General features: G+C 37.8%; 3 protein-coding genes and 1 long non-coding RNA gene across 5 annotated transcripts in view; 1 reads left to right on the forward strand and 3 right to left on the reverse strand.

Annotated features, from left to right (window-relative positions):
- LOC111466088 (probable thiol methyltransferase 2) overlaps nt 1-2,780 on the reverse strand; it is a 10,038-nt gene extending 7,258 nt beyond the window's left edge. For both annotated transcript variants that reach the window (XM_023110668.1, XM_023110667.1), the window contains exons 1-2: nt 2,593-2,780; nt 121-251 (exon numbers count right to left, since the gene is read on the reverse strand). In XM_023110668.1, the coding sequence (XP_022966436.1) occupies nt 121-251; nt 2,593-2,770 (309 nt within the window). In that variant the 5' untranslated portion in view covers nt 2,771-2,780. The remainder of the gene's footprint in view (nt 1-120; nt 252-2,592) is intronic.
- Nucleotides 2,781-3,594: 814 nt separating this feature from the next.
- Nucleotides 3,595-7,884, reverse strand: LOC111465992 (N-lysine methyltransferase setd6). The gene is made up of 5 exons (XM_023110515.1): nt 7,755-7,884; nt 7,291-7,663; nt 5,920-6,116; nt 4,630-4,900; nt 3,595-4,491 (listed from the first exon to the last, which is right to left on the reverse strand). The coding sequence occupies exons 1-5, from the start codon at nt 7,763-7,765 to the stop codon at nt 3,844-3,846; spliced, it is 1,500 nt and encodes a 499-aa protein (XP_022966283.1). The 5' UTR covers nt 7,766-7,884; the 3' UTR covers nt 3,595-3,843.
- Nucleotides 7,885-8,916: 1,032 nt separating this feature from the next.
- On the reverse strand, nt 8,917-13,430 carry LOC111465948 (PHD finger protein At1g33420). Its single transcript, XM_023110441.1, has 5 exons — nt 12,896-13,430; nt 11,914-12,040; nt 11,144-11,359; nt 10,097-10,705; nt 8,917-9,982 (listed from the first exon to the last, which is right to left on the reverse strand). Exons 1-5 carry the CDS (start codon nt 13,251-13,253, stop codon nt 9,184-9,186), a joined length of 2,109 nt encoding a protein of 702 aa, XP_022966209.1. The 5' UTR covers nt 13,254-13,430; the 3' UTR covers nt 8,917-9,183.
- Nucleotides 13,431-13,655: 225 nt separating this feature from the next.
- On the forward strand, nt 13,656-13,911 carry LOC111466154. The gene is made up of 2 exons (XR_002714333.1): nt 13,656-13,761; nt 13,817-13,911. It is a non-coding gene; the product is annotated as an uncharacterized LOC111466154 (long non-coding RNA).
- The last annotated feature ends 369 nt before the right edge of the window (nt 13,912-14,280 follow it).

A 14,280-nucleotide genomic window follows, 5' to 3' on the forward strand; every position in this document is an offset into this window, starting at 1 on the left:
AAAAAAAAAAAAAAAAAAAAAAAAAAAAAAAAAAAAAAAAAAAAAAAAAAAAGAAAGAAGAAGAAGAAAAGAAAAGAAAAAAAAATTGAAATAAAATTATAAAAAAACCAAATGACATACACTTCCACATCCAGGCACAAGGGCACGACCATTTGGAAGATCTCCCATTGCACAGAGATGACTAATTACAGGAGTTGGTTGTCCCAGGTCCCATGGTGTCAGCCCTTGCTCCCAGCATGTCTCCCAACCACCTAATTAGTAAACCTTCAAAGCATGAGCACAATGGATGCAAGAATGAAAATATGATATCGAGATTTCAATTTATGGATATATCAATAAAATATCAATATTGACAAATATTCTAGTAAACCCAGTATATATGTATATATGGAGAGAGAGAGAGCCAAATTTTATTGATAAATGAAATGATTAAGGGGAAAACCTCAAACACCCAATAAACAGCATTAAATAAACTAAATCCATGAAGACTTCAAAAGATGATTGAGTATTACCAAAGACCCTTCCATTCCTTTCACACCATAAAGACTAAAAGAAAACAGTTGAAGGACAGCCACAAAGCTTACGAAACTGCTTTGAATGGATGTCCCACTGAAAACAAGGATAATAAATCTTGAATGCTTCAAGGCATAATCGTATTTCAACCAAAACCACCCAAACAAAAGTCCAATCTTGTAAAGAAAAAGTGCAAGAGCCAAATAGAGATATTAATAGGTTCTTTACACTCCCTATAAAATTATAAAGTGCCTTTAAATTAATAATTAAGTAATTTATCCTCCATAGAGATATTAATAGGTGTTTTGCATGAACTGTTTGTGGTGGTTAAAGAGTCATTAAAAGGTTATCCCTTGCATGTATCTTCAAATTTAATTGGTATTTTGCTTAAAGTGCCGTTGGTGCAAGTTGATTCTTTTAATTTTGTTTAGTTGGTTATGGCAGAATTTTTACTAGGTGCTTTGTCTCACTATCCATGGAGCGATTCTACCCCAAGAAAGTCATCAAGGACGACGACTAGTTAAGTGTGGGAGAATATCATAACTATACTATGAAGATAGTAGGTTGTGACCCTTACATCGAGACAAGCAAAGCAACGACCCTGAAGTGGCGCCCATCCGGCCATGTGAAGAATAAGACAGACGAGTGCCATGATGCGACCGAGGAGGACGGTGCATCATCTAACACACCAAAGAGATGTGCATTGAAGCCAAGCTGAGGCATAAATAAGACGAAGGCAATGATGTCAGCATGATGGACAAAGATAGGCTTGAAAAAGGGTTGAGTAGGACCCCAGGCCTTAACCTCGAAAGTTGGGGTTCCAGAAGGAGTTTCGGCATGTGGATGTGGAGTTAAGTCCGTCCATATGAAATATGAAAGCTCACCAAATTTGGTGTCAATTGGACACTGGACGGATGCTCCACGATACCGTATGACCGTTCGCCAAAATCATGTCTATATCTGCCAAATTGGAAATGCCTCAAAATGTTCCTTAGAGGGAGGCATGGTGTCAGTTCTCCACCACCTCTGGACATTGTGGCCTAAGCGAGCTACCCTGTGACACATACGTGTATCACAATGAGGGCAAGCGTTGCAAGACGAGTGTCTCAGGTGACTTTTTTTGAAATAGGTCTTTCAAGGATAGTGTCGGACGGCACAGGTGTGTCGACATGTGTCCCAAGCGTGTTGGAGTCTGGTATATGCACTTACTATCTAGTACAGAGTCCGTAAATGATATGGCTTAGACACGAGAGGGTCCAATGCCCCAATAGAGTCCAGATGGATGGATGTTCGGGAGGCCCTGATAATATGAATGACACATGGGCCCGTTCTCAATGGGAAGAACGAGTGAGCTATGATGGCCGATGACATCCTGGACTTGGGATGGCATCATGACATGAAGGCAGTGTCAATCGGGAACTAAGATGAGAATTGAGATGCGACGTTGCATATGAAAGACCTTGGCCTCAAGTAGAGGCAACGTCGAGCCAAATGATTTGACCTAGTGTAAAGGCAAGTCGGGGTAGCAAAAGATTGAAATCCACACAAGTTATATTCCATTGGTGAAGACAAACCTCTCTTAAGATCCAACAAAGCCACAAAGGCAAGCGAAAAATGTATACGGGGCTTGGGTTCCCCTCTAGGCTAGTCGTGAGCGTGTCAAGATCACGAAACTCCACGGTTGAAAATGTGTACGACTGTGACACTTTGCATAAAGAGTTGGGGGTGGTTGAAGATTAATTAATGTTGTTTCTTTGTTTTAGGTTGAGCTTCCAAAAGATGTTTGGTTTGAAGAGTTCTAAAGTCAAACAATTCTATAACCATTATTGACTGCTTAAGCTATTCAAAGGAGTTCTAAAGTCAAGCAAATATTATCAATCGTTTCATCCAATTCCAAAACCAATCAACGAAAATTCCTGAAATGCAACCGAAAAAAATCCGATTCAAATTATGTGCTTGTCCCTGAGTTACATTATTCATCCCACAAACGGCAGAATATCACATAGACAAATCTTCAGGGCCAAAACATGACTGAACAGGTATAAGTAGAATAGGAAATGAGTTGAAATTCTCCATTACCAGTGTGGTCGTCGCGGATAACTTCTGAAAACTTATCGACGCGCGATTGATGATTGGATTTCGAAGCGTTATGTTCTGCATTATGCTGGCCCATCCTCAATTTCGTTCGCAAACGTCGATGGCTTTGCAATGAAGCAGCTCCAAGTATTGAAGGCAATTTCCTAATGCCGACGATCATACCTTCTTTCTAGCTTAGTCTAATGGAAATATTATATATATATATAATTAATATAAATATTAAATTAGTAAAAAAAAACCATTTTTCTGAATCTCAATTTTCACCAATTTCAATAATACTTTACTTAAAAAAAATAAATATATATATATATATCTTTACAGTTTCAAAAAAAATTGAAAAAACATTTCATAGAACTAATTTTAATTTAAGATAAAAACAGTTAATAACTTTGTCGAAAAATACTCCAAAACTTTCAAAAAATAAAAATAAAAATAAAAATACTCTTCCAAATGTTTCAAAAATATTTCAAAAATTTAGTTATTCTTTTTTTTCCCCAAAAATACCTACTGTTTTTTAAATCTTCAAAAACTCCTTTTTAACATTTTTTTTTAAAAACCTTAAAAAATACCAAAATCATGAATACTTTTAAAATTTTATAAAAAAAAATTTTAAGTTTTAAGTGTATGTATTTTTATCTAAAAACCAATGGTAAGGGTATTTTAAATTTTCGTAAAGATTCTAGAAACCGGTAAAGTTTACATATTTTTAAAATAAAATAAAAAATTTAAATTTTTTTTTATTAATTTAGACCAACATAAAATGCTAAATGAATTCCATGAAATTCGAATTCCCAGCTCTCCATTTTTGTTGAACTAAAAGAAATTAGAACCATGAGTCTATTACGCTTAAATTTATGTGAACATACTTATAATATACAGCGTTCCATCTCTTCTACCTACTTACACTCAAAGAAGTTCGATCAGCCACGTGTTTAGTAGTTGTTCTATCATGTTAGAAATGTCAGAGATCACCGAAAGGATAGATTTTTTTTTTAACCTTTCCTTTCCTTTTGTTGTCACTTATCAATCTTCTTATATTTTACTTTTGAAGACTACCTGAGAAGTGCAATATTTGAAACACTGAACTCTTCTAAAGTATCCCTTGGTGACAAACTCCTCAAAATAACAAATGTTAGGAGTAGAGATGGAGAAACACGATTCAAGTGAAGCAACAAATATAATTGAGAGTGAAATTTGAAGATGAATGAGCTCATAAATTAAGAAATTACTTGTTCATCTGTGCTTCCTCAGAGACGATGGCCTTCCAGTTCTTGACGACTGACCAGCCACAGCAGCATAAGCTCTGAGTTTCTTCAGAATCATCCTCTCGCTCTCACATAGCATCCAAGAATGATATAACTTCCTATCTCGTATGCTACATACCATCTCGACGTCTTTTTCTAAACATCTTGAACCGTATAAGCTTTCCCGCATATGTGCAAGCGACACGAGAGCTCTACGAACATCTTTAGTCAACAATACATCCCGACTAAGTTTTGAATCTTCAACCCAGATGGTGTTTCCTTTTTGATACAACATAACGCCACTATAATTCCCTGATACTGATGTAGTCATATCAAAGTGATTAAATGCAACCTCTGGTAGCAACATTATGTAAATTAATATCAGTAGTTCAGTTTGTGGTTCCCCATCGTATGATATCTCAAAATATTCAGTGTCTTCACTGCCACAACCACAGTACTCCAACTTTCTCCATAGTGATACTCTTGCTCTACTGTATCGCCTCGAAAATCGAGACGAACTCCAATCAGTAACCAGCTTCAAATCAATGTTAACGATATCATAGGGATTATCTGCTTCTGTAAATCCGTATCGGTGTAGCAAAGCAGCGTTACCCAGCAAACCATATGTATTGAACACCTAATGTGCAGCAGAAGAAACGAAAAAGTTATTCCAAACCCCTTCAACTGAACATTTTCATGGCAACCACAGAGGTCAACAAGATTTGGTTATGAGTGAAGAGAAAAATCTCTCATTTAACGAAACGAAAAAACTAACCTCATTACCAGCTTTGACATTCTTCACCATGATCATCTCAAGCGTGGTGGGATCACCTCCGAGTTCCGAAGAGTTTGAGTCAGTGTCATATGCATTGTTTAGCTCAGTTAGAAGAGAATCTGGTTCTTCTTTGTCCGGAGGAGAATTCCAGCATTTGGACTCCTCGTCATATGCATGTACATCGTTTAGGTCAGAAGTACTATTATCAGACTCGACATCAGAAGACACCAAGGTAAAGTGTACATCCTCAGCATTCGTCTTGTGGTTAAACCTAGGTTTCAATGAATTGAATGAGAGATAAACACCGAGATCTTAATTCAAACTGAATCATGATGATTATTCAAGTTCAAATTCCATTTTATTCCTTGAGCATCATACTTATTGTAATATAGATTTTATATTTATCAATACGAGAAAATTTCAAGTTCTAGTCCTCAATGAATCTTCCAAAACTCACCAATTTCAAAATAATAATAATAAAACTAAATAAATAAATAAATCTAACCAAAATGTCATCCTTCTTCAAAACAATTTCATAGAGACCTTTGATCATGTAGTCCATTGAACACATGTCACAATATTTTTCTTTTTACTGATTCTTCAAACAAAAACCTAACATAATGTGAACATCATGAAACTTAAATTTAAAGTCCAATCTGATTAAATTAAAAGTTTGAGGTAAAAATTGACCCACTATACCAAACTCAAGAAGTTTTACCTTCAAATATTTTCTTTTGATCATGGATGTTCCCAAAAAATTCTCAACTTTTACACCATAGTTAAATTGGACACTGGCAGACTAAAGATTTTGTATATATATATATATATATGAAAAATTAACCAGAAGATCAAAATATAATATTATAAAAGTTAAGACAAACAAAATATTCAAACTAAAGTGAAAAACACATAATACGTAAGTTTAAGGATCAATAATTCAACAGGTATAAATAATTCCTAACAGGTGCCTAAATCCTAAGCATCTCCAATACCTAATTCGAGACGAGACAAAGACACATGACAAGAAAAATGAGATGAAAAAACGAAGTCCTTGATAGGACTCAAAGCTCCTCCACCACTTTTAAGTGGATCCTTTTGAGAAACAAGTCCTTGGCAGGACTCAAAGCGACTCTATTTGCTACTATTTAGTTTTGAAAAAATAGTTACCATTTGGCCAGACTTTCGATAAGCTTAGTACCTCTCCCGCGCTCTAGAGGCCATATATAATGCATGGAATTGAAAATGGTAAGTATATATATTGATAACAATTTAGAAAAAGGATTAACTTACAGATCTGCCAAAGGGACCATCCCAAACCCATGAAAGTCATCAATCTCGAAAGATCTAGAAGAAATGAGGCTCCTCACAGAAAAATATTGTTCAACGCCGAAAAATTCTGGACTGAACATCAAAGGTGCAGACATCATAAGAGGCACGATATTCTCTTTCCAGTCCTCAAACATAAGGGTCTTGTCTTCTTTCACCGTCTGCCTAAAAGTGTAAGAAAAATCATCTACATAGATTACACTTAAAAGTCACTGCATCATCGCTTTATCATAAGTAGAAATAACAAAATAGTGAACCTACTTGAAGGCAGGAAGTAAAAACAAAACCATATGACCTCAAGTATTTTTTTTCACTAATTAAAAGACCATTATGAGTAGAATTTTTTTACAGATTTTTGAATATACGGAACATAACTTAAAGAAAAACTATTGGGACTTCTGAATCTTGTCACATACATCCCTCTCTCTCCAGCCGATAGATCTCCTAGGAAGGATAGCCCTATCCCTCTTCAGTTCTTGATAGGAATATACCCTTCTGGGTCAAAAATACACGTTTAAATAAAATACCAACAGCTCCTTTCATCACCTTCTTGTAGCCCTGTGAAGCAAGAACTTGATTGTTGAAATCTTCTCGAGTCAGAATGAGAATATCTCCCTAGTTCAGTGGAAATTAACAATGAGAGTGGAGGTGTAGGAAGAAAGAAGTGGTGCTGTCAAGCTCGATATCAAGAAGGCCTACGATACAGTTAATTGAAGCTTCCTGGATAAAAATTTTGTATGCAAAAGGTTCTGGTTCACAGCAGTGTTTTCGAAACACAAAGCGCAACCCGGAATGACAAGTCTCTTAATTGCCTTACAATTTTTAGAAAATGGGAAGTATGGTAATGCTGCTGACACACTTACAGTCCTTAGCTTTCGGTTTCCAACAAGTTTTACTCCCCCCAAACCAGCTCCTTGTAATCCTACTTTCACCATGATATATTCCTCCCCGACCTCAAAGTACCCTCCTTGTCCAACCAATCCAAGAACTTAATTATAACCAAGATTTCTTGTTTCTTAATTCTTGTACGTCCAAAGACACTATAGAGTGTAAACAACCCGATTATTATTAATGGGAAGCCCAGAGGTAGATTTGAGGCCTAAGCAATTCTTGGTACCACATTTCGAGTTAATTACAAAGTCGATGGATCATATACATTCCAAGACTAAAGAGAAGTGTCATAATATAATCATCCTCGTGAATTAGATGTACAATAGCTGCCAAAGAATCCATCAGAACCTTCAAACTAATTCTATATTCGCACATAATTCCATACATAAACTCCCTAACAGAGCAGAGATTAAAATAGAAGCCGAGAAAAAGAACTGGACGTACCTTGTGTAGCTCAGTTCCACGAAGAAACTGGTCCACATCTTCCAGAGACCAGAGCAAGGGTAATAACTCCTTGTTGGGCAGAAGCTGGAGATAGCCAGCCCAATTAGAGTTCTCCCCTAAACTTCTCTCATACATAAGAGCGACCGAAAGCCCCAAATAGCCACCCAGACCGGCTTCTTCTATGATCGAACAGGCACTGCTGGTCTTGACGGTGAGGCAAGCAAGTTTAGGAATGGTTGCAACAACATCCCCTTCCCGCAAATCGCACAAGGCTTTGACGGCAATTCCATCGCCGCAGCTATCCGTGAATTCGAGAGCGTCGCTGTATTGAATGCCTTGGGATGCCATCCATCGCTTGAAAGCTCTCAATCGCCTGAGATTTCAAAATCAAAAGGAAAGGGCGGAATGAGAAGACATTTGAAACTTGATGAGAAGAGAGGAAGAAAGGTGATGAGTTAGAGAACCTGGAAGTCATTGGAGTATGGCGTTTAGGAGGAGGAGGAAACTGGTGAGTGGCACTTCAGTTGACGATGAAGGTCGGCCGTTCCCGTTGGTTAGCTTTTAACAGTTTTTATAAGAAGTAGACTCTTAACCTAAATATTCACGGAGTGACTAAATTTCTGTGTTTTTTTTTTTTTTTTTTTGTTTTAATCCAACTTTCAACCATTTGCAATAATTGACATATGCTTTGTTTTTAAGAAAATCATTCATTAACACTTACATATTAGTACTCACAAGTGTCTCATCATGTGGGATATGTCAGCCCATCTTCCACAGAAAAATTGAAAGAGTTCTTCTCGGAGTTGAAACTATATTATGTTGTGTCAAGCATTTAATTTCAATTTTTCTATCTCGTATGGGTGTATGGATTCAAGTATATTTTTATTATCTCAATCATTGAGTGTACCTTAATTACATTTTAAAAGAATAGTTGAGTCATTCTTTTAGTAGGTGTATTTTAAGACTTGAGAATATTTTGAACATGAAAATCGCTTGAACTTTGGAGAGATTGATGATGAGCTTCCAGTCTTGTGACACGAGTAAAGGTTCAAGTAACCTTGTTATCTTTACTCTTTTGACATTGTCTCATTGGCAAATAAGATAGGCCTTAGTGCTTTTCTTGACATCACTACTCACTACAAAGGTTGGTTATATTTTCCATAAGTAACTTTTTTTCGAACTTTCGAAATGTGGAACATGTAAGCAATTTTCTTGAATCAATTGTTCTCTACTCAAAACTGACCGGTTTTCAGTCTTTGGTCAATTGGATTATAGCTTAAGCATTCAAATCTCTTAACGCGTGTTCTTTAATGGTTTAATGAATAACCTCATTCAATTTTCAAGTTCATTGGATAGCCTTACACACACAGGGTCGGATGTTCACTCTTTTGATTAAAAGTACTAAGAAATTTGGTTAGTCCAATCGAGCATATGTTCAAAGTGGGAGTCAAAATCGACAAGGTACTTGTTCCACTTAACTAATTTCAATGACAATTGTAGCTGGTTGAAGAAGTGCATGTATTATTGTATATTGACTAAATGAACACATGCACTCCAACATCAACACGCAAGAAGAGCTGTGGAACTTCATTTCAAGTTTGCAACTCTGTTTTTTTTTTTTTTTCTCTCTCTTCTCATTTGTTTGTTTTGTTTTGTATTTTTTTTCCTTCAGTGGTTGTCATATAAATCCCAAGTTTCGCCTATCAGTTGAACATATACACAAGAATAACAAAACCAGGAAACAACAAATCTAATCACTGATTTTGGCCCAACTTCTCACCACATCTACACATTCACTACCCCCTAACAACAATCAATCAACTTTTCGTCCCTCCTCTCCCTTGCCCTCCCCAACAAAAACCCAAAACCAAAACTATATACAAATTAAAAATCTCAATTAACATAGCCTAGTCTAGATAGAGTATCCGTCTCCATTTCTCCATTCGTATTCATTGCAACGATCGAGCTTCTGCATTTATAACATACAAATTTCCCTGGGACATTGTCCGAGTCTTGAATCCCTGAGCATCTCGTATGCCACCAAATGTTGCACAAGTCACAAGCTAGCATTCTCTCCCCATCATCGTCCTTGGCTCCGCAACTGCAGTCCACAGTCCACCTTTCCAATCCCCTCTCCATTCGGAACCTGTTCAGTGCCATTTTCCCTTGACATCTTCCTCTCACACGTACTGATTCGGTTTGTCCAAATAATAGCTTGACCTGGGTGGAATCATCTACACCGCCATGGTCGACTATTTCTTCTACTTGAAATCTTTTGAACATCAAGTAAACATCTTGGAAAGCTTTTGATGCTTCAAGCTTCAGGTCAGACATGGTTGCATTAGATGGAAGTACAACTAGTTCCGGAGGAGGTCTTGAGGAGTTGTCTTTCGAGTCTTCCACAACTTCAACCTCACATGAGAGGCATATCGAAAAAGGATTCAACTTGGTCAGTAGCTTCTCAGGTTTATAATCTTTTACAAACTGCTTGCAGTCTATCAGCTTCACGGCTGAGCTCACCGCTGCATCCCTTGTTGCCTGGGGCCCATAGTTTACCATAGAATGTGGATGAAGCATGGCATCGTACAAAAACCTTAAGTCCAACAGAAGATTTTCTTCAGATGGGAAGCTAGAGAGGGAGGACACGGTGCAATCAGTGGCTGTATTCGATGAAACATTGCCCGGTTCGAGCCTGCATAACAAAGATACCCCTTGAGAGACCACACACACTATGGACAGAGGCTTCCAACAAAGTACACTTGTAACAACATGGAAAAAATCATAAACGAAAGTGCATTTCATTTACCTGTATTCAAAAGCACCTGATTGAGGATTGCGATGAGAATTAACAACCATCCCATCAGATGATACTTTACCCCCAAGATTCTTAAGGCAATAATCAAGAAGTTCAGGGGGACCTGCTTTGCACACAGCACCTCTAAGGGTGCGCCAACTTACCCAATTTGACCCAGATACTGCATGCAGCACTTTCAACATTGCTTCTTCAACACGTGTAACATCACTTCTAGTCCACGAGCACAAGACCCTTGACTGCTGCTTTTCATCCGTTACATCATTAATGGTTGACGATGACTTACGAATGTTATGAATTAAGCTCATCAGAAACCTGAAGAGATCTCTCACATTAACAAGCTTACGCTCTGACAAAGACTGATAATATGAAATTATGTCCTGAAGTTGAGAACGAGGCTTCCGTCCTTGTGATGTAACGATTGAGAGAGGAAGGCTGGAGAGGGTTCCAACAGCCATTTTGTAGGCATCAAGAGTCACTCCAAAACTACCAGCACCAAATTCATAACCCCACTCGCCATACCATGGATGGCCCTTGGTGATGGCATGAAGCATCCGGTACTCAAGCCCATACTTCTTAGACACATCCATCACACTTACCTTTCTGCTCAAAGACAATAAAAAGAAATTTCACTCATTCCATGTACCCATAACACAAATAAATCAACTAAACTCATCAGGAAGAATATGCCACTTTCACCTTTTCAGCACTCAAAAAGGAAAGGGTGTTGACATATCCTCCCCAAAGAAAAAAAACTATAGAACTTAAGGTCTCTTTCGAGCAGTTTGGTTCATCCATCATGCATAATTTGTTAATTACACAGGTTTCAAACATAATAAATCATTTCGAGTCAGATCTCCACCAGCCTAAATGTTAAATTCAGAATGCTTTTTCCATATACAGCTTAAATGTTAGCAAACATGAGCATCCAGAGATCAACAAAAGCAAGACACTGACAAGTAAATTTGAGAACTGACTCAAAAACGATCTTCTTTAAACAAATTTTGAAAAGGATTCACTATAGTGAAAGTGATGCCTTACCTCACTCCAAGCATTTTACAAAATCGATCCCAAAAATCCATGATATGGCATCCTGATAAGTGCCTTGAACCACCCTCTCTTCCATTGACTCTGAGAAGGTGTCCATAACCATTTGAGTGAACCACAGCATGTAAAAGATGAGTATTGTTCTCTAGCTGCTGGTACACCCAGTCTTCAACATCATCTGTGCTTGTTACATGATTGCACGACTTGCATCTAGAAACCCAATATAACCAAAAACTCTTCAAAATCGTGAGAAAAAAACAAAAGCAGAAATAATGCTCGGGAAAAAGCTGGTTGTATGGCTATTGGCCATCATTCAACTATAACAATTTTATTTCTACGCAACACAAAATAAACAGGAACTGAATGCAAACAGAAGCAAATGAATGTTGGGCAGTATTTATTCTGTAATACTATCTTAATGGAAAGGAAAGATAAATTAGTAGAGCAGTGATCTGATCCCAGAAATATCAATCCACTTTTGCACACATTAATATAATATTTGACTAATAGATTAGAGTTTATTTTCTAAATTACATAATGAAGGTAAAGGATTTTGTAGATTATCCAGCAGAAATCATATCTAAGCTCGCTTATAGGCGATGATTTGTCCATATCTAAGCTCAATTCTAGTCTCAAAATCATGATAACCACTCAAAACCCATTGAGATAAAAGGAAGAACGAAGGTAACAATTGATAGAAAATCTGGATTGATCAGTCCAGAATAACCATAAACCAGGGAAAGGAGTGTGGTTAATGAGCTCACTTGGACTCGGAGAGATGCAAGACGTCTCCACAGCACATACATGGCTTATGATATCCTCCAATGGAGCTTCCATTAGCTTTTATTATGAAATGGTATCGTTTGGCACACACAGGATGTGCACTCCACCCTAATCATTGGCATACAGTTACAAACAACAAATATCATACATCAAACATCATACATCAAACATCAAACATCAAACATCAAACATCAAACATCAAACATCATACATCAAACATCAAACAAAACACACTCTTGGGCGTTCTCGTAAAGTAATCACAAGGGTATCACAACCCAAATCCTTACAACTAAAATGTATTAAATTCAAACTGTTCCAAACTTAAAAACAGTAAACGAAATGGGGCCAGAGGAGAGTTGAATGAAATAATTTTGTATACAGAAGGAAAAGAGGAACACGCAACTATGGATTTTGTCACATTTTCCGAGATGTGGGGCGCTGTATCCACAAACAAACAAGCCTCAATTTCCATGAAAATGACCCACATCTATTCCTATCTTCTCTCTGCTAAAGAAAAAAGATTCCTCCGCCCACCCACTTTACATGAGGAATCTCTCCTTACGGTGTTGTAATTCGAACTTATCTACTCCATCACTAGACTTAGACCATACAGTAAATAAATCAATAACAAGAAATTAAAAAGAAAAAAGAAAAAGAAGATCATGATCATAGTCATTCATCACCCACTACGACACCGTACTCCCAAAGTTCCGAAATAGCTGTCACTCATGTCTCGGACATTGACATAATATCCAATTTTCTCTACCCGCCACGTGTGAGGCATCGAAGGGTTGTTTCAACACCATCAAATCAAGGCCCGCACATGAAAAGGAAATGAGTTCTCCCCCCATCTCAAAATCTCGTAATTGTCGCGAGATATTGAAAAAGTCACCGGCGGGAGACGAGAAACAAAGCGGAGGAGGCGAAAAAAAGAAGAGAGACGAGCAGTGGAAGGGGACTCACCAACAACACGGCACTGATCGCAGTAGACGGATCTGGATCTGGCGACGTCCTCCTCGACAATATCGAGATAAACGACGGCGGGTTGAGAATCGGGGCCGTCGACGAGGTCGCCGACGCGGAAGAGGATCTGCCAGGTGAGGAGGTGAGGGAAGAGGGAAGAAGGGGGAGGAGGGAGGGCGTGGTTGGTGAGGAAGGTGTGGACGTTGGTCCGGAAGGGGCCGGTGAAGAGGTGGTCGTGGTCGGAATCATGATCGGTGGCGGAGGTGGACATGGAGGAGGAAGGGAAAGAGAGGAAGTCGAAGAGATCAGCAGTAACACGTCTCTTCATTCTCTTGAGGGGACGGGCGTTAACGACCATAGCTGAGAGATGGGGATGAAAAAGAGGCTGAATCCAAGGAAGAAGAGAGAAACAGACGGCGGAGATTAGGGTTAGACTCAGAGATCGGGGGAGGAAGGTTCAACAACGATAGCGGTTTAGGGTTTTTTTCTTCGCCCCCTTTCGGTTCGGGTTCTTGGAATCTTTTTTTTTTTTTTCTTTTTTCTTTTTTCTTTTTTTCTTTTTTAATTTATAAAAATATATATATATTCAGTGAGTGTGTTGTGTTGCGTTGGTCGTTCGAGAGGGTTCCAGTGGAGAGGGGAGAGAGATTTTAATGGAGAGAGTTTCTCAGAGAGAGAGAGAGAGAGGTTTTAATGGAGAGGGAGAGGGAGAGGGAGAGGGAGAGGAGAGAGGGCTTTCTTTTAATAAAGAAAGGTGCGGTCCTCAATCCTTTTTTTTTTCTTTTTTTTTTCTTTTCCTTTTCTTTTCTTTTCTCTTCTCTTTTACTTTAATCTTCCGGTCCTTATATTATCATTACATTTATTTGGTTTGCTTTATTTTTATGTTCTAAATGGTAGTTATCATTGGGGAGAAGATAGGAGTATGACTAGATCGTTTAGATTCTTAAATAGGAGTTAACGTAGAAGTTCTAATGAACTTTTCAAGGAGTAGATTGATTCTTTATCGGTTTTGCCCATTTGAACCCTCATGTCAATTTTGTAACTGTTTCTTTTCTTTTTAGCTCATCAAGCGGTTTTGTGGGATTCATGTCTATGACACTTTGGTTCATGATAAAATACTTGAACTATGGTTGGGATGTCAATTTTCAGACAAAGATAACACAACTAACTTTCACAGTAAAAATTGTTTGAGGAGAAGAACATAGCTTGCAAAGGCTACACATGTTTTAGGTATGTCAAGAGATTTGAGAATGAGAAACATTTCTTTGTTAAGGGTGAAAGAATGGTATTTATGATTTAAAAAAGGACACGTGAGAATCAGTCTTGTGTGCCTCTTATGAGGTCGACCAAGTCCAATTACATTTTTCTCCAAACTATGGATTAAG

This window comes from Cucurbita maxima, unplaced genomic scaffold, assembly GCF_002738345.1.
Source record: "Cucurbita maxima cultivar Rimu unplaced genomic scaffold, Cmax_1.0 Cma_Scf00030, whole genome shotgun sequence".
NCBI classification, from domain to species: Eukaryota; Viridiplantae; Streptophyta; class Magnoliopsida; order Cucurbitales; family Cucurbitaceae; genus Cucurbita; species Cucurbita maxima.

Excerpts from the sequence above, each read along its gene's own strand:
- LOC111465948 (XM_023110441.1), bottom strand. The coding sequence starts at position 13,253 with ATGGTCGTTAACGCCCGTCCCCTCAAGAGAATGAAGAGACGTGTTACT. Across the intron at positions 12,041-12,895 it reads CGATCAGTGCCGTGTTGTTG|GGTGGAGTGCACATCCTGTG; the intron begins GTGAGTCCCCTT and ends GCCAATGATTAG. Across the intron at positions 11,360-11,913 it reads TTGCATCTCTCCGAGTCCAA|ATGCAAGTCGTGCAATCATG; the intron begins GTGAGCTCATTA and ends TTGGGTTTCTAG.
- LOC111465992 (XM_023110515.1), bottom strand. Across the intron at positions 6,117-7,290 it reads GTGGAACTGAGCTACACAAG|ACGGTGAAAGAAGACAAGAC; the intron begins GTACGTCCAGTT and ends ACTTTTAGGCAG. Across the intron at positions 4,901-5,919 it reads ATGGTCCCTTTGGCAGATCT|GTTTAACCACAAGACGAATG; the intron begins GTAAGTTAATCC and ends ATTGAAACCTAG.